The sequence below is a fragment of the Watersipora subatra genome, chromosome 11 (genome assembly GCF_963576615.1).
Source record: "Watersipora subatra chromosome 11, tzWatSuba1.1, whole genome shotgun sequence".
NCBI classification, from domain to species: Eukaryota; Metazoa; Bryozoa; class Gymnolaemata; order Cheilostomatida; family Watersiporidae; genus Watersipora; species Watersipora subatra.
In genome coordinates this window covers 40,337,139-40,357,439 of record NC_088718.1, presented here as the reverse complement: position 1 = coordinate 40,357,439, position 20,301 = coordinate 40,337,139, and the positions used below count along the sequence as shown (strand labels likewise).

Genomic DNA, 20,301 nt, shown 5'->3' with positions numbered 1-20,301 from the left:
CATTATTTTCAAGTTTCATACAGGTAGTTCTTTCATACAGAGTATAAAAGAAGCTATTTATTACTAAAAAATTTCATGCAATTCGCTTGCATTTTTCCTATAAAATGAAGTCAGATTCTGTGATAGTTCTAGATAGAAATCTTGCTAGATAAACGTATATTCAGTGCACCCTCAAGATACGATTACCCTGATATATGATTTCTTCACCTTATGAAGTTGAACACGATGATTTTTTCACCTCACCATTCGAATCTTATTTCACCATACGAGTTCAACAGAATTTTCTCCCGAGTTCAAATTTGGCAGTCGGTGTGCTTGTTTCGTATGTCAAAATAACAAAGACACCAAAATGCTGTTTGTCGAAAATATTTTCACAACGCCCGAAAGAGACACGATGACCGATTTCTCTGAGTTCAGCAATTCTCATATGTGATATTGTCTCTTTGAAACCGAAAGCAAAGTTGGAGTTGCAATCCCTTCAACGGAAGGTCAGTGGTCAGACAACTTCCTTTAACCTGCTAACAAAAATCCACTTCATTACTAAAACCGCATCATTCGGGCTTTCTTCCTGAATCGAGTTGAAAGAGATTTTAAACAGGTCCGATAAAAGTTATAGTGAAAGTGAAGAAAGAAACTGATAAGTGATAAAATTTTAGTGATAAAAAGTAGAAATTCAGTAAAATAATTAAAAATACATACTAAAACTTAGCTTCAAGTGTGTGTTTGTTTAGTAAGCTAAACTTAGTTGAGGTGAGTTCAAAGTTCATGTTATACGTATGTCTGTCTTAAAAAGTAAGAATTGCTTACTATACGTACTGGACATGGTACATTATAAGGTTACATTTTATTGCAGATCATAACCACTAAATACAATTAGTTACAAGGTTACTGTTACAGTAGGTAACTATAGTTATTCAGGTTAACATACTATTTTATTACTAATTTTTAATATGTACAGCACTTATATAAAATTTTGTCGATTTTTACCAGGGGATATTTGGATTATATAATTACTGTTGTTTCTATACATACGACTTTTTCACCATACGATGCCAACCCTGAAATGGATCAAAATCGTATCCTGAGGGTGCACTGTACAGTAGACCCTATACAACGTAAATAATCCATTTCGAGAATGTCTCCATTATAAGGATTTTACGTTGTATGAACAGTAAAATACATGAAAATTGCCTAATTTGTTCTAAAATCTTCCTAAACTCACTACTTCCTTCTAAAAAGAAAAAACAAAACTTAATTTTTTTCGGTTTAACGACTACAGTAACTGTAGTATTAACGTTTTCACTGCCACCCGTGTACAAATTCAGCTATCGACCTAGTGCCAGCCATTTTACCGAAAATTGCTGATATTGCTTCATGATATGTATACAATATTTTTTCAATTTCAAACTCTATCTAGAACATTTTTGTTACATATTTTATTTTTCCAACATTTTAACCAACACTGCTATGCAAAAAATTCAATGTACAGTCAAACATGGATAACTCGAACTTCACGGGACCGAGCAAAAGTGTTCGAATTATCAGAGCGTTCAAGTTATCAGAGCACTGTCACAAGTCCATGTATTTACTTAATTATTAATAGATACATGTACATATACAAACTATAATATAAATCAAAAGCACAAATGGCTTGTCTCAAATTAAATGCTTCTAATGTAAAGTTTAAAACGTTTTTATGAAAAAGTATAGAGATTTTTCTATCACTTGAGATTGGTTTGTTGTTTGAGGTGATGTTATTGCCAGGACGTTTTTTAGATTGACATTGGCAAAACTTGATCGTTGTTGAAATGCTCAAAAAAGAAAAGACATCTTTTTCTTTTGAGCGTTTTACCCACGATCAATTTTGCTGATTTTTCTTGAAGTTTATGCAAAGATTACCTTACTTTATCTGGAATTCGTTAAGAGCAACACTCCGAGGCAGTTCAATTAAAAGTTTTACGAGGTTTTACGGTACATTGTATATCACTCACGCTTTTTGAATGGATACTTATTGAATGTACACACGTATTCTGTGTTTAGGTCAAACGATGAATAGTTTTTTTTTAGCTAAGACAACGTATACGTTTAATTACAACAATTTTTAAGACGTTTTAAACATTCAACATTCCGACGTTGATTCAACACGGAATCAACGTCGGAAAACTATTCATCACGGGCTAGCCGAGTCACGCACTCAAGGATTTTCGCCACGCACATACAAAACAAAAACAACATGCTGTTTTTGTTTTGTATGTGCGTGGCGAAAATCCTTGCGCGCGTGACCCGGCTAGCCCGTCTTATTCATTGTATAGCAGTATAAATCAAATTTCACCAAACCTTTAGAAAAGTCGTTGACAAAAATATTTTGCCGATGGTGGTAATAACGACGCTTATGAATTACGAAAAGATGAGGTTTACCTCTATGGCTTTGAATAAAGTGATTTTCTAAAGCGATAACAACCGTTTCGGTAGCCGTTGAGCAAAAAACAGTTCGAATTAACAGTGTTGAGTTCGAGTTATCTTTAGCAATTTATCATTACGTGGGAACGGACCAAAGAAACCGTTCGAATTAACCATGTGTTCGAGCTATCCGTGGGCGAGTTATCCATGTTTGACTGTATTTATACTTTGTGCGGTGATAAAGCTATGTAAAGCTACGATCGCTTCGAAGCTAAAACGACCCTCCACAATGTTCCTTACCCTTACAAAACTATTACTTTCATCATCATCAGAGTCAGTGCTGCTACTTGAATTATCTGTATAATCACGAAAATCTGAATCGGAATTGGCTATAATGTCATCAACATAAGTAATTACCTGTTTTCTGACTCGCGTGGTACTTAACAAAACTTACATACACAAAAAACGTTCGTTTTTGCGTTAGAAATTCTCAAACAAATATTTTAAATTGCGTCGTTATTTTAGGCTAATTTTATAGATGAATCTTCGGACAACACTGTCAATATCATGAAAGCCCTAAAGACCGTGGGTTATGTTGTCAACGAATAATAAAATTAAGTTACTACGCAATTGCTGGGAAAGTCGCAAAAAATGCGTCTATGGCACTCGACCGTAGAAAACGCATAATTGCGTCTATGGCATCGAAAGGGTTAATGTTATGTATCAACAAGTTGTTCACTTCTTATCAATTACACTTCGTTCATGTTTCGTGATTATGTTTATTTTACAATACACTTAAGCGGAGCGTACACCTTTAATGTCAATTTACATCAGTTCTCATTTTTCCTAGATAGCAAGGTATATTTTGCAAGAAAATTTCAAAGTATTATATGTCTAAAATAAAGTAAAACAAAAGTATATCCTTACTATCCGAATTGAGAGTGGTGTCTGTCTGACCGTACATCAATCTGTCGTCCAGATTTGAGGTTAGCATAAAAAATAGCTTTTGACGAGACTAAGATTCATGACACTCAGCTTGGTATATCGACACTTTTACTCCTATGCGAATAGATTGTCTACAAGTATTGGTAAATTATTGTGTGGCTTATTATTTTCTGTGCTTCGCTGACACACCTGGTAATTTCTAATGACGAACTAGATTGTCACGGTACTAGTTTATATAACAAAGAGCCGCACTTGTTGTTTTCTCTCTCAAGTGCGGCAGGGAAAAAGTGATATTTTCAAGGCCAAGTACGAGATTTGCGTTATTTAAATTGAATATGAGAATTTGCACCGATTTGACACTTTACGTTATATAGAATTCTCTACGTTGTACGAAGCCAAAGCTTTACAGTATACGTTATATGGTCATCTACTATACACAGATAAGCCTGTTTGTTTGGACCAATACTGAGTGGGCCATGTCCGGATATTAAAAAGTCCGAACATTGAAAGTTGATGATGAATGGGTAAATAATTGCCAAATGAAGGCACAATTTTTTTCCAGATTTACTTGCAAACATTGACAGAAACTCATGCGCACGCATTGTCTGTGTCGTCTGTCAAAAGTGGTATAATTCTTCGGACAGACACGACCACATCAGAAAGTTGTTCATAACCCGGATGTTGTCGTCATTTAATCTAAGATGCCAGCTCTCTTCTACGAACCGAATCAAAACCTCATCAAACAGGTTTTATAAAATTTGAGAAGTATATTTTTATTTAGAATATAGTGTACTAGCTAAATAGTCTTCATATCTGACTCTCCAAACAGAGAAAATGAGCTACGAATTATTATGAGGATTGTTTAGTTTTGGCCGCAGTTACTTTCATTGAGTCAAGAAATTCAATTTAAATTCAATTTCATTGAATAGATTGAATCATTTTGCTTCTTTATCTGCTACTATCACTTTACCAACAGCTTGCCAATGAGCTATGGTATAACAGTTTTAGTTTAAACTCTGTGCCGATATAATAGAAATCATTTCAATAACTTTCGCGTTTTCGCGGAGTTGTCCTCTCATGAAAATTTCATGAGCGAAACTAAACTATCATAATAAATGAGCAAAACGCGGAATTAAACAGCTTTGTTCATTGGTAGTCCAAGAAACAAATGGCAGCAAGCGATCAAACTGAATTATCGATCTCGGCCACACACTTCTACCTGTGGTTCACAATTACCAACTAGTCTTAAATAGAAATTTTTTTTCTTACCGGTGAACCGAACCTGAGGAATCTAATTATGTTTGTTCCACTGCATTTATTTTCACATCGCTATATTTTTGCACTCATCAGAGCTGCGAAATTAAGTTGCAGCAAAATTTTACTCTGTATGCGACTCACGAAACTAAACACTAGCGAAATATAAGTGTCCTAGGGTAGTTCTTTTCTGTCGTACCGCCAACAGTGAGGCTGTGGCTGCAAGCATAGAAAGACCTGATTATGCACAGTTCGAGTGTAGCCATAATACACAAATAACCCAGCTATTTGCTTCACCTTATTCAAAGAACGATAATCGTACCCTTGCTGTTCCATTCTTATGTGAAGACAGTGAAAATAAAAGCATACTGGTATTGCATAGGAACTGGCACCCCTGCACCTCTAGTAGTATCTCATACAATCACATCAGATAGGCTGGAATATGTTTGCATAAAGCATAGAACATTTTTGGCATTTTAGATTATTGTTTCATTTTTTATCTTGACCCGTACAAGTACAGCTAAAAATTATTATCTTCAGTACATAAGGACTATGAGGAGTCTAAACCATGTCTAGGCAAACCCGATTGTTATCAGTTTAAACATTGTTAAAATGGTCTCCAGTTCTTATTTATTGACATGTAACTCTGGGAAATTATTCTTGCAGTTATTTTAATAAACAGACATGTATATATTAAGATTTCAGAAGAAAACAGTAATAAAGCAAATACATACCATTTTCAGTATCATTATGAGCTGATTTGTGCTGAGTGAGTGAATCAGAGTAGCTATTTTTACGAGAAACTGATAAATGTGCTAATATATCATCATATCATTATGATAATAAACACCTGCTTGTATTGTTATAACTCTACCAATTTCGTGATATACCATGGAACTGGTATATCACGGTGCTACTGACACAAACATTGCTCCGGACAAGAGGAAGCAACTCTTCAAGATCAGTAATTAATGTAACAACCTTGTTATATTAACGACTGTCTATCACCAAATATTAATGTTATTTCTATGTGTCAGGCTGTCCACCATTGATAATTACAAACACGAGGTTTATATGGTGAACGCAGTGCCAACTCTAGTTTTAGTTAAAGGTGTGTAATTGAAGGCTACATCATCTCTTTTTCAGGGTTATTAGCCAAATAGAAAGGGATAGGGAACTCGGGCTACAGCTAGAGTTCAATGACAAGTCATCCCTGGTAGCTCTTACTGCCATACGAAAGTGTTACCTTCTTGATGATGTTGATGCTGCGCTCGACACCTTTAACCTGATGGTAAGACTGACACTTTTTGTTCTCAACTCGATATACTAGCCTTACTAGTCTACTGAGGTGTCAATCATCACGGTGACTAGTTGGTTTTGTAAATGTTCCACAATTATATATTGACATGTTGAGACAAGTGGATCTATTCACATGATTCACGAGAAAATTGCGATGCTAGATTTCCTTAGATTCACTCCATGTAAATAGTTGTTTAAATAAAATATACTGAATGATAATGATATGATAATACTTAAACTTACAACTATCTTTGATAAGCTAATGTTCCATGTCAACAACTGTTTTTAAAAACCAAAATGTTGGTATTTGTACATGTGTACTTTAAGAATATTCTCCTAAAACATGATTTTGTTTGAATGTTATAGCAGGTCTATTAACTATTTGGTTGCTTATCATCTGACGTATTGATATAAGACAATATGATCATCTGACATATTGACGTTAGACAATATGGTTGGAATTCTCTGTTTTGTAAAGTCTGTTTTATATTACACTTTTAGACACCGCAGAAGGGCTTCGTAACCTCACTTAAACTTACCTTAGACCTGCTCTTCAAGCATAGGCAGTATGAGAAGTGCGCTGAAGTGGCTGTTGACATATTGGAGAATAACAAACTAGAATTATCAGAGTCTTGGCCATATGAACTCGCCCTTCTTGCCGCCTTTAGAATGGTCTGTACATTTCCCAGCGTTCTTGTTTCCCACGTTTTCTGTCACCTTCTTTCCTTCCTAGACAATTTTTATTTTGTAGGAATTTGCGGTTTGCATAAAGTGAGGCGTTCATACATTTGTATAATTTCGTTATAGCATTCTCCGGAAGGTCTAAATTATGCTGTCAAGATCTTTGATCTGGTAGTCAGTCGTGAAGATAAGAAACTAAGTGTTCTGAAAATGAGCCATCTGCAGACCCTCCTAGGTCTCGATTGTGTTAGACAGGTGAGACATACAGACCCTCCTATGTCTCTATTGTGTTAGACAGGTGAGCCATACAGACCCTCCTAGGTCTCGATTGTGTTAGACAGGTGAAACATACAGACCCTCCTAGGTCTCTATTGTGTTAGACAGGTGAGCCATACAGACCCTCCTAGGTCTCGATTGTGTTAGACAGGCGAAACATACAGACCCTCCTAGGTCTCTATTGTGTTAGACAGGTGAGACATATAGTACCTTTTAGATCTCTACTAGCTGATTGCGGGTAATAGAATAATTGCTTGAATTACTAAGAACTTTAGTAACTTACCTGAAAAGCTGGATCTTCACTAAGATCTTTACTAAAACAACATCCACGATTTGGTCCAGCTTAATAATCGTTATGCTTAACGGTCAACAGTCCTAATTATTAACCCGAAGCTTGAAGCGTGAGTATCTTAACCAATGTAATGACTATTTGCTTAATGAGTCCATTGTATTCCGTGTAGTTTACTGGTCAAGTTAGCTGACTCTAGATCTGAAGGTCCCGGGATCAAATCCAGTGTTGTGCGAATTTTCTATTGCTAGATTTGAATTGCTACAACTGGACACAGGGTTTAACAGCAAGACAAAAAGTCAAACACTGAGATTTATATATACATAAAATCAAAAAGCCTGAGCATTTCATAAACTGAATACTCATGAATAGTCACAGCCGTCTAACATTAATTCTGTGTTTTTTAAACTCGAATATTTTGATTTAGGTTAAGGTACATACTTGTTGTAAATATCACTTTTGTGGGCAACTCTCATTGTTTGGTAGCATTTCACTTTTTATCAGCAAATTTTGGTTTTTCGTATCTTCTTGCGGCTAATGATGCAGCAATCCGGTCACACGCAAAAACTAAATATTTATTATGACTATGCAGACAGTATTTCTATCTCTCACCAATCTTATGTCATGGCATTAGTTTTACAACTTTTTCTGTTACCAAGTGATTACACAGCTTTGTCCAGAAAGCACAATGTCCAGAAAAACTCCTGCAATTTAGGCAGATCAGGCAGTTTTAGATTCTATGAAATAAGTGCACTTTGAAATAAATGTTTTTTGAAATGTCCTGATCTTTTATATAATTTTACAAGCAGTTACATCCGCTGATACGGTTCAGGATTGTAGTTAATATCGGTTTTGGAGTTCAAATTGCCGTGTTACGCGTCTCTATTCTGTCAGCCACTTTGCAACTATAGACACTATAATTACACCTTCGCTTGACCTAAGTATTTTAGCTGCGATCAAGTTTTGTTGGTGTTAATCTATAAACATCCTGACAGTCAAATCACCTCAACCATAAAAAACAATCACAAGTGATAGAAAAATACCAATAGTTTCTGATAAAATCTACTGAAACTTCGTGTAAGTTCACCTTTGACCTTAACATTTTTATTGCCTTAGCATCTTATTGGCTCTTTGATTATTGTTTTGATTTTCAGAATCATTTGAACGCCGCTCTGACCATTATAGATGAGATAGACGCTGACTTCAAGGATAGTATCACCTCTCTGAACATTAAGGTAATGTATGGCATTACAACACAATTTTAAAAGAAAATCTTTTCTTACATAAAAATTTGTGACTTGGCATGTTGTGTCACACACATGTCGTACTACACATGTACACTTAGGCTTGTACCCATATCAACCAATTTCGTACACATGCTATTGTAACTAGTACATACTAGCACATATTGTAACCAGTACAACTAGTAGTTACAGTTAAGTAATTCACACAACGTTCGGGGTTAAGGTTTCTTTTAGAAAGCACAAATGCTAAAAATAACTAGTTTAACAATAAGACGCTAGGAAATATCTAGTACTTGCGCTGACGCAATGATGTCACTAGTCATGGTCACTGTCATGCAACAACTCCAGTACTGATTCCGATCAGTCGGGTTGCTTTTCATTGATGTAAAAAACTGCACCAGCATTTTAGTTGGTAATTTTCAAAGCTACATTCGCAACATCAGATTTTAATGCAACATCATTTTGCCCTTCTCGATAATGCGTTACAAAATGTGCTTGTTGACTTGATACTCGTATACTCACTTGACTGTCGTTGGTTGAAACAACAGTTCGTTCATTTGGTTCATTGTACATGGCTATTTGCTGAAGGTGTAACGAATTAACCCTCCCCATCGCAATGGTGAGAACCCTCATTGGTCGATTGCCGACCGTGTGGCGACAGAGACGGTAGACTTGATGAATAACTCACGTAGCTTGGTTAAATTAGGTGTTTAAATGAATTGAGACATGGTGGTTGCGACTTATATATGCTGTATACCGAAAACTCAAAGAACAACCTTCAAAGTGTGGGATGCCACCTATACATGGCCGCGGCTTATACATGAGGATTTGTAGTAAATTTTACAGAATTTCAGTACCATCCTACTTGGGAAACTTGAAATATTTATTTCTCATTTGATGATGCAGATACTGTCATGTATTGAATTCTCTTTATTGGTATAAGTTGCCATCAACTATTGAAATAAGTACGGTTACAGCCATATAGGTTGATTGCTTCAGCCGTATTCCACACTAAGCAGCAGACTAATAGATTATATCTCGCTGGAATGGAAAAGTTATTGAACCCACATTTATTGGTGCAATTCCTATGGGCACTGTTGAATTAATTGTAATTAAAATGTTAAATTAACTGTTGAAAATACATATTTTCTAGGCCTTGTGTCAGCAGTAATTCCTAATATACAGTCTATTCTGGTCTTTACTTACAATCACATCTGCATATGAATTTTCAAAATACAATGTAAAATTTGAGCATGCTTTACTCAAATAGCCTTCAACATATGATTTTAGAAGTTTCTAGAAACACTGCAGTTTCCTGAGTGAACATGAGCTCGCTGATGATAATTGAATGCAAAATATAAAATGTATAAATATGGTGAAGTTAGGTTAGACATCACTTAGTCCAAGCTAGAGTAGGCTATGCCAGGTATCTTTATGAACACGCCTACATCTGAACCGATGTATCACCTACTCAGCTCTACCATTTCAGTGTCTCTATGGCTAAAGCAGCGACAAAAATGTTTTTCTCTTATTGATTTTTTTACACCATTTTTATTGATTTTCTCACGCATGTCTAGTTTTTTACACATTTCCATATAATGCATTCGTTTTATTGCTATGTTTGGTATTTAGGTTAACTAAACATAGGTTTGGATAACCTAAATACTCCAGGTTCCTGCACCAAAAACACAAATTAAAAAAGGCAATTCATTTTTTATGAAAGTATTTGCTCCAGCATGCGACAGTTTTGACACACAAAGCAAATCTCGAAACAAATTTACTTCGTATATAAATGGTTGGCCATATTTGAATTCTCACTGGTTGTAGGTTCTAGTCGAATGGGCAGCAGGTAATGTGGATGCCGTGGTGCGTCATTTACGGAAGTGGTCATATTTGAATTCTCACTGGTTGTAGGTTTTAGTGGAATTGTCAGCAGGCAATGTGGATGCCGCGGTGCGCCATTTACGGAAGTATGCGAGAAAAACTGAGCACTTGGTTGAGACAAAGCAGCGAAGGAAAATGGAGAGAAGAAAGTTGGAAAAAGAGGAATTGGAGTCGGGAGAAGAGAACCAAGATGGCGCAGAGAAAGTTAACCAATCGAATTCAAGACCATTTATATACAGAGATGTGGTCAGTACCAGAAATTTGAAGGAAGGTTTTTGTAGTGTCTCAACAAAATGAACCTTTTAAAATGCGACAAAATAGTAACTTGACAAGTTAAACTGATTGGCTAATTACTGTGATGCTAATATTGGCTAAGCCAATGGCTTGAAGTTTTTACCGACGTGTTTAACTTATTGATTTCATTTTATCACCCAAAGTTACCATGCGCTGTCTTAATTCATCATTATGGTTCCTGTCTGCTTTAACTCTTTGCGGACCACAAACCATGTAGTTCACATCAGCTGATGTAAAGATTCTATGGCAATTAATTTGGTATCATAATAATTTTTATAGACCTTGTTGTTCAAAATTGATCACAGTCTATACGCGCACTTGTAAAATATTAGGTTTTACTGAATATTTGATTATGTCCTGGTAAGAAAATTAATTCGGTAGCGAAAGTGTTAAACAGTGTTTTGTAAATCCTAAATTATTTTTAAGTTATGAATTCCAAGTAGATCAGTTCAAGTGGTAGTAGTAAAAATAAGAAGCCTTTGATCTCTATTATTATTTGTTAAAGTAACAAATAATAAAAAACAAGAGCAAGCAATTTTTAAAAATTTCTAACGCTGTTTCATAAAGGTCATGAGAAAAAGTGAAAAAACTACGAATAAAAGTAAGCAGATTTTCAGTTTTTACAGGGTGCCGATCCGGATTAACTTCTAAAAAAAGGATTGTCACATCATTGTTGACTTGCAAAAATTTTTATTTCTAACTAGTACGCTTGGCAGCCTTGAACACTATGAGAGATCGTAATGAGTAAACAGTATGTGCATAATTAAGTCATGAAATGGCAAGGCGGTTGAATGGTGTAGTGTCTAGTGGGCCGGATTGTAAATCGGAGTATGTGAGTTCAACTCCTTGGCGAGGCATTTTATCTAATGCTTCGCGCGTAGTAGACCGGCATTACCCTTATAATAGTAAAGATTTATGAGAATCAGTAAGTTTTCTCAGGTATTTACTATTTACTGTAAATATAGGTACAAAATGGTGTATAGGTTTGGTGTATAGAAAAATAAAGTTCAAATAATATGAATCAATAGTGATATAAAATAAAACAGAAATTCAAGAATATGAATGATGAATTGTAAATTGATTGTCTTATGTTTTAGTTTTTTCAGCTGAAAAATGCTCTCCGAGACGCGGATGATAGCACTTTGCGAGGCTATTCCCAGTTCGTATCAAACAATTATGAAAGCATGGTCTCTACTAGCAAGCTGAGTTGGATAGTACAGAAGAACATCTTACGTCCCTACAAATACCAAGTAAGCGACACCCATGCTGCGCTTCTGTGCTTGTATGTCTGCGGTAGACCTAAACTAAGGACAGACAACTCTCGAGGAAAGGTTATAAAGGTTTTTCTAGCCAGTGTCTGACCAGGAAGCGACTGTAAGGTCAACTATGACTCGTTTTATAATCTCTATATTAGGTGAAAGTTTCTGGAGTTAGCTGAAGGTCTCGTGAAACCTTTGCCTGTTGTGCCGTTATTCTGCGCGGTTTGTTACACTGATGTTTAGTTGAGGTAGTTTTGCTTTTTAAATGCACATGATTTTACCTTGGGTGGCTAAAGACAGTTGAGCTAGTTGAAGCTGTGTACAAAATAAACTTGACCTCTTTGTTAGACAACTAAAATTCTCATTTACAACATTGTTGTTACGTGTTGCTAATTGTGAATTCAGTCAATAGCCATAAATTATATATTAAATTGATCCTCATTTTGTTCTGATTTCAAATATGTAAGCCAAACCGCTGGAGTATTATGTTTTTGTATGATTATGTAGGCTAAATTCTATACATTTCATGTTTTAAATAGTTGAAGATAATAATCTGTACAGATATGATCGCAGCACATGCTTTTTATTAGTTTATTTCAAGTCATATACAGTAGGCACTCCTACAGTGTAAATAGTTCGTTCCAGGAATGGAACGTTTACGTTATAGGGATTTTACATTATACGAACAGTAAAATACATGTAAATTGCCTAATTCGTTCCAAGGTCTTTCCAAACTCACCCCTTTGGCCATAACAAAGGAAAAACTAGACTTGACTTTTCAATTTGTTGGCTGTATTGTAACTGCATTATTTTTGGTTTGCATCAACAACTTGTCTCCTTTTTCTTATCAGTTTCTTTGGTTCTATAGACCATGATTGTGGTAATTTTACAATTAGTTGATGGAGAGCCAGTGATTTGTTTATTTTCTCTAATCAGCAAAGTCTATGTTGCAGAGTAAAATTAATAACAGATATCTTCTATGCTACTACATAGCCAAACAAAAAATTATTAAAAGAAAAAGAAGAGCGGTACTACTTCTTCGTCGTGTATCTGTATCCAGGGTTCAAGGTTAGGATAAAAGATAACTTTCGACGATACTCCGACTCGTGACATTCAGATTGGTAGATCGACGCTGTAACACCTACACTGATCAACTGCCTTTTAGTATTTATGAACAATGGCCCATCTACCTATTTTCTGTTTTGTCGACACATTTGCCGATCTATCACAACAAACTAGAATGTCATGGAAATCGTATATATAATGGATATAACACTATACGCCTGTCGTTGTGTCTCTCACAAGTGCGGCTAGGGATGTTACCATTCAAATTGAACTTGAGAACTCACCCAACTTGACACTTTACGTTATATGGAATTTTTTATGTACTATGAAGAAAAAACTTTACATTAAGTTTTTAGGTTGTCTGAGATTTACGTTATAGGAGGTACACGTTATAGGAGCGTCTACTGTACATGTGTCTGCTGTACATGCGTCTACTGTACATGCGTCTACTGTACTTGCGTCTACTGTACATGCGTCTACTGTACATGCGTCTACTGTACTTGCGTCTACTGTACATGCGTCTACTGTACATGGTCTACTGTACATGCGTCTACTGTACATGCGTCTACTGTACTTGCGTCTACTGTACATGCGTCTACTGTACATGGTCTACTGTACATGCGTCTACTGTACATGCGTCTACTGTACATGCGTCTACTGTACATGCGTCTACTGTACATGCGTCTACTGTACATGCGTCTACTGTACATGCGTCTACTGTACATGCGTCTACTGTACATGCGTCTACTGTACATGCGTCTACTGTACATGCGTCTACTGTACATGCGTATGACTGGATATATATATATACATTTAATAATATCGAGATAAATGTTTTCGGAGAGGCCTGTTTATTTTCTGTTAGCTTTTATTTTTGTTCTTTTTCATCACAGCTCAAGAAGTCAGTGGCCTGGGAGTGAGGTATCTATTAGAAATCACAAGCTGCAGTTGTTTTATACTCGCAATAGTGTCAGATTGACATCTTGACCACACACCCCAATTTGACAATGAAATCTGTTTGTTTTTACATTAACAAGAGCATTGTCTGTAGCTTTGGGTCTAATGTTTGTAGCCTTGGGTCTAACGTTTGTAGCCTTGAGTCTAATGTCTGTAGCCTTGGGTCTAATGTCTGTAGCCTTGGGTCTAATGTCTGTAGCCTTGGGTCTAATGTCTGTAGACTGGGGTCTAATGTCTGTAGCCTTAGATCTAATGTCTGTAGCCTCTGTCGGTAGCTTTGGGTGGATGTTGTGAAAAGAATTGCATCATGCGGAAACTGAACTCGCGGAAGCAGCTTGATGTACTGACACTCCAACATTTCCACCAATCGACCGCCTGACAGCGTTTTGGAATAATTGTGCAGATACTTATCACAACAGACAATGTCTCACGGCGCACCGGTCTGCCTGCGTACTAGCAATACTCACTACTATAGTAATAGTCATGTCAGTCTGTACGGAGCCAGGCTAAGAACATTAGGGAAAATTGCATCCTATGGGAATTGAACTCAAATATCCAACTTTGCAGCCACACTCATTACCAACTGCGTCACTAAACCCTCTTGCAGCATCATGGAATAATTGTGCACATAGTTAGTTCACATGATGATCTCTAACGGAGTGCGAGACTTTTTTAATTTTAGTCAAATTTATTTGGTCATGTTATCAGAAGAACCTATCTATTTATATATAGATCTCAGTGTTTGTCTGTTTTCTTTGCAGTTGTAGCGAAAAGGTTTTAGGAACAAAAAATGTGCTTCATTCCGGATAACAACTTAAGATCTCCAGTTTTGGAGGCAGCGATCTTACCCATTAGACTACCTGTCCAACTGAGCATAGCTATTAATAATAGTGAAGATATTCGTTACATCAGCTAAAATACGCATAACCGCACACCTAACTTTAGTGTAACAAGACTTCTGGTGGCTGGCTAATTCGAGACTGTTTTATTTTTACATTACAAGCAATATACAGTCAAACATGGATAACTCGTCCACGGATAGCTCGAACACATGGTTAATTCGAACATTTCCTTTGGTCCGTTCCCACGTAATGATAAATTGCTATAGATAACTCGAACTCAACACTGTTAATTCGAACTGTTTTTTTGCCCAACGGCTACCGAAACGGTTGTTATCGCTTTAGAAAATCACTTTATTCAAAGCCATAGAGGTAAACTTCATCTTTTCGTAATTCATAAGCGTCGTTATTACCACCATCGGCAAAATATTTTTGTCAACGACTTTTCTAAAAGTTTGGTGAAATTTGATTTATACTGCGATACGATGAATAGCACGGGCTAGCCGGGTCACGAGCGCAAGGATTTTCGCCACGCACATACAAAACAAAAATCGCATGTTGTTTTGTATGTGCGTGGCGAAAACTCTTGAGTGCGTGACCCGGCTAGCCCGTGATGAATGGTTTTCAGACGTTGATTCCGTGTTGAATCAACGTCGGAATGTTGAATGTTTAAAACGTCTTAAAATTTTTTGTAATTAAACGTATACGTTGTCTGAGCTACAAAAAACTATTCATCGTTTGACCTAAACACAGAATACGTGTGTACATTCAATAAGTATCTATTAAAAAAGCATGAGTGATATAGAATGTACCGTAAAACCTCATAAAATTTCTAATTGAACTGCCTCGGAGTGTTGCTCTTAACGAATCCCAGGTAAAGTAAGGTAATCTGCATAAACTTCAAGAAAAAACGGCAAAATTGATCGTGGGTAAAACCCCAAAAGAAAAAAATGTCTTTTCTTTTGAGCATTTCAACAACGATCAAGTTTTGCCAATGTCAATCTGAAAAACGTCCTGGCAATAAAATCACCTCAAACAACAAACCAATCTCAAGTGATAGAAAAATCTCTATACTTTTTCATGAAAACGTTTTAAACTTTACATTAGAAGCATTTAATTTGAAACAAGCCATTTGTGCTTTTGATTTATATTATAGTTTGTATATGTACATGTATCTACTAATAAATAAGTAAATATATGGACTTGTGACAGTGCTCTGATAACTTGAACGCTCTGATAATTCGAACACTTTTGCTCGGTCCCTTGAAGTTCGAGTTATCCATGTTTGACTGTATATGTGTATACAAGTCATCAATGATTCACCATAGTGATGACTTCAAATGCAAAGACAACAGCACAAAGAAACAAAAATATTGCCACATTATTGCAATTGTTGACAGTATGATTCCGTCGCATATTTATGACCCTGATACACTACACTAACGATTACGAGTTGACCTCACAGCTGAATGCATGGCATTGCGCGAGTAATAAAAACGCTTATAATGTAGTGTAAAGATAATGCAGTAAGATTCTGTGCAAAGGGTGTTATTTGTAAAAGCATTTGGCAACTCATGTTTTTGCAACACTTGAGCCAGATGGTGATTGTACCAAATTGTATTAACTGGTTGAAATATATTTACTTTCATTATTTTATATTATTCATTATATATATTATAATGTAAATTATAAAGAGTACTTACCTTTTAGTTAATCACTACAGATCTGTTTCAAACAGACATAAGTCTGGTTTCATCAGGTCAGAACTTCAGTAAGCTAAGTGCTTTTTATATTATACATTATACTAGGATTCACTCTGCACATAGCATATTTAGTGCTTATTCTTGATTATTCTTCACAAATCTAGCGCTTCTATAGATAATAGGAAAAATACATATATATGGTGTAGGCTTACAAACGTATCTTTTAGTGCGCTGGTTGCGCTGTAGTGGTCCAATTCTAATCGCATATCCTTCACAGTTACGCAAAAGTTATGATAGTTTTTGACGACAATTGGAGTACTCAGCGGTTCGCGTTGGATAGGCCTCTATTCAGTAGATGAGCATGTGCATCTCCTGCATCGTTAAAATGATAGCCTAAGATCTTTACAACTAGTTAATGTTTGTAGGCTATAATAACTCACTGCTCACCATTCAACTTTTGTGTATAGCGAATGCTAAAAATGTTGATATGGGAGTCCCGTCATTGTAATTGTAATTCATCATGTAATCACCAGCACTATTAATTACCGTGATGATCCCATCATCGAAATTGGTGTGCAGATGATAACTCCGAGTTAATTGATTCTCACAAAAATACTCTTTGTGTCCCCTCTGTCAGCCATTGATATTTCTCACCCAAACTCTAGGGTGGTGCGTGGAGGGTGTCTGACAACACCCGTAAGCCTGCTAGTTATTGATAGTTCTAGGTCATAATTTTAGCACAATAGATGAGTATTGGTGAATGTCAAGGTATATATTGTTGTGGATTGCGTCACAACTCAAAAACCTCTGTGGGAATTATGAGCTTTTGTACAAATAATATGATGTATTATGACTATAACCGCTACAACTGCTTCAACGTATTGCTGGCAGGAGTTTGAACTACAATAGTACGCTAGCAATCCGGTGCTCTGTGAGAGATCGTCATTAGTAATATGTATGCGCATAGTTACTCTTTGATGTGGAAAGGTGGTCGTTTGGCGCAGTGGTAGTGCGGTTGTGTTTGAATCTTCTCATCTAGGTGCTATCTTTTTCTAATGCTCTTAGTTTGGCTTTGGACAGACAGACAAACGGAAGGACGCAGCTCTTGTTATAAGTAAAGATTGGGTAAAATTATGTCAGACACGCTAAACCTTGTCTTTTGTCAGATGAAAGATTGATAAGAACGGCCATGTCCTAGTGGGTTAGAACGACTGACCTTCAAATAACTGGTTCTATTCTCAAAAGTCATTGGTAGTGACAGGAATGTCGTCCAGCCTTAAATTGCTCTCTGCAACTGAGCATGTATGTCTCCAGTCAAGGTTTCCTTGCCATTAAACTCAGACATGAGCCAAGAACAGAGCCTATATTTGTGCAACAGTGATCCTAAAAAACACAGCAGACGACATATTTGATCTTCGGAGATTGCACACGAACATAGTTTTTTAGTGAATTTGTTTGCGTTGTGTGGTTCTTGGTAACGGCTTGCACATAGTTTATCATGTTTTCATTGTATCTTTGGATTGTTTCTTAGCAGAGGTCTGGGAACCTGAATAAAGACGAGCAGGTGCAAGACAATTCCACTCGATCAGATGTACCCGAAGCTGAATCACTATCTACAGCCGATGAAGAATTAGAGTCGGAGACGGCAAGTTCGGAAGAAGAAAGGTATTTGCACTCACTTATATATAGAGCTTAACGATTTCCAAAAATCGCCAGACAATTTTATTCGATATTGCCCATAGACGATTCGCGATATATATCGCGTATCGTCTAGTTGCAATATTGAATCGATTTATCTGGCGTTTTTTAACTTGTCTTTAAATTGTCTGGCGATATATTTCAACATGATAAGAAACTGTTTCGCATTGTGATAATTAGAAACATTTATTTCATGAATGCCTGTGTGCATGGAAGACCATGACATAGGCTTATTATAAGACTAGAAGGCTCATGCATTTTAGTTCCAGTATCACTCTGAAAATCGTCAGGTCTGAGATAAATCACCATTACACGCCTATATCGTTTACATGATTAGCAATATTGTTTTCAAATGGTGGCGATTTTTAAACCGTCTACCTTAAAAATCAATACCAAACAAGTAAATCGCCAAAACAAACTAAAATCTAACTAAACATATAATTGATATAACTATTATATATAATTAATATAATTAAACATAAACTTAAATACAAAGATAGCAAAACAAACGTAGAAGCTGAATTAGTTAAGACTTCATCCAGTCAAAGTCCATGTTACACCTCGTACCACTACCACCTCGTACCACTACCACCTCGTACCACTACCACCTCGTACCACTACCACCTCGTGCCACTACCACCTCGTGCCACTACCACCTCGTACCACTACCACGTCGTACCACTACCACCCTTCCATCTACATCGATGCATAGTCGAGGAACAGTCATTGCTGATTTCTAGTATTGCAGTATAAAGCACCAGTTCCATTGCTCTTTTTAACCTCAATGAACAACATTGTCACCGCCATGATTCTTGCCGCCAGGATTAATGTGTAGTGGCAATAGCACTTCTGGCTGTGCATCTAATTAGTCTTGACACCACAAGCAATAAATTGTGCATAAAATGTGGTCAATATTTACTATCTAATTATAAATTGTGGTTTATTAACAGTATGAACAAATTAGCCGAAATAGTATGCCTTATATCGATATAAGCTTAGCATTACATGGCCATGTTGATATGGCATTAACATCGACATGTCGATATGATATATCGTGTAGCTGTAGTAATAACTATGTGCACAATTATTCCTCTTAGAAGTAAGGGGTTGAGTGGCACAGTTGGTAGCATGCCTAGCTGCTAATCTGAATATCCAAGACTGATTCCAATGTAAGGCATTTTTTCCTAATGCTTTTACCATAACTTCGGACAGACAGACACGGCTCTTATTATAGTAAATATTACTTTATTAATTTAGGGTAATTCAGGTAATTTGCCTGTAATTTATTAATTAATAATATTAATTTTAGCAAGTTGTGTAGCTGGGATCATCCGGAACTGCTATTGATGTCATATAAAGTTGCATATTATGCATCTGGTGTCTATGGTGTCGTTGCTTCTGTCCTGTGTTGTTGAAAGGTGCGAAGGTGTTTGATATATTGTAGGGATATCTCGTTGCATGGTACCGCCGTCTGAGCAAGAAATACTCCAGCTCCCTCCAGCTGTTTGAGAAATTCTGTGCCAGAAGAGAGATTGAGGCGGGTCAACATCACTGCCGTTTATTGAAACTCTTGAGGCTTTTTGTAACATTGTAGCAATCCGGCTATTTAAAATTTGAACTATGTTATTGGAACTGCTAAGGCTTGAAAAATTATAGAGAGACTTTTTAAAAAGGTTGTTTACTTGTATGTACATATTCTGTTGAATAAAACAAGATCAGAATGAGTGATAATACACAGTTCGTATTGCAAAAAAACAAGAGCACAGAATCCCAGCTCAACTCAACCTAAACAAACACTAGCTACTTATTGCTATGCGGTACACTAAGCCCAATGTTAAGTCTGACCCTGTATAATGGAAGAGCAAGAAACAATAAATGTCACATATACAACTGTGAAAAACCTTCATATGTACAATATACAATATTCTACATCTCCCCATGATTTCAAATTCAGTACAAAATCATGTCATACACATGATTGCCACATCGCTCTGGGTTTTTGTGTGCTCAATAGTAGAGCTCGGTAGTGTGATCAGGTTCAGCATCACTCACATTGTCACTATTATCCAGTTCAATATTAACGTGTTCTCATCTGCCAAAATGTCTCTGTTGGAATAGATGGTAACAGTTTAGGGATGTTATTAGACCCTGCCATGGTATGGCATATCCTTAGGTCACTAATATGTCTCGCATCCATAACTGAAGGGGTGGATA

The 20,301-nt window shown here is 36.4% G+C and overlaps 1 protein-coding gene across 1 annotated transcript in view; it reads left to right on the top strand.

Annotated features, from left to right (window-relative positions):
- Positions 1-19,811, top strand: part of LOC137408528 (pentatricopeptide repeat-containing protein 2, mitochondrial-like) — a 28,447-nt gene extending 8,636 nt beyond the window's left edge. The window contains exons 4-11 of the mRNA XM_068095087.1: positions 5,746-5,890; positions 6,400-6,570; positions 6,706-6,834; positions 8,299-8,379; positions 10,303-10,518; positions 11,664-11,816; positions 17,921-18,054; positions 19,532-19,811. Of these exons, the coding sequence (XP_067951188.1) occupies positions 5,746-5,890; positions 6,400-6,570; positions 6,706-6,834; positions 8,299-8,379; positions 10,303-10,518; positions 11,664-11,816; positions 17,921-18,054; positions 19,532-19,562 (1,060 nt within the window). The 3' untranslated portion in view covers positions 19,563-19,811. The remainder of the gene's footprint in view (positions 1-5,745; positions 5,891-6,399; positions 6,571-6,705; positions 6,835-8,298; positions 8,380-10,302; positions 10,519-11,663; positions 11,817-17,920; positions 18,055-19,531) is intronic.
- The last annotated feature ends 490 nt before the right edge of the window (positions 19,812-20,301 follow it).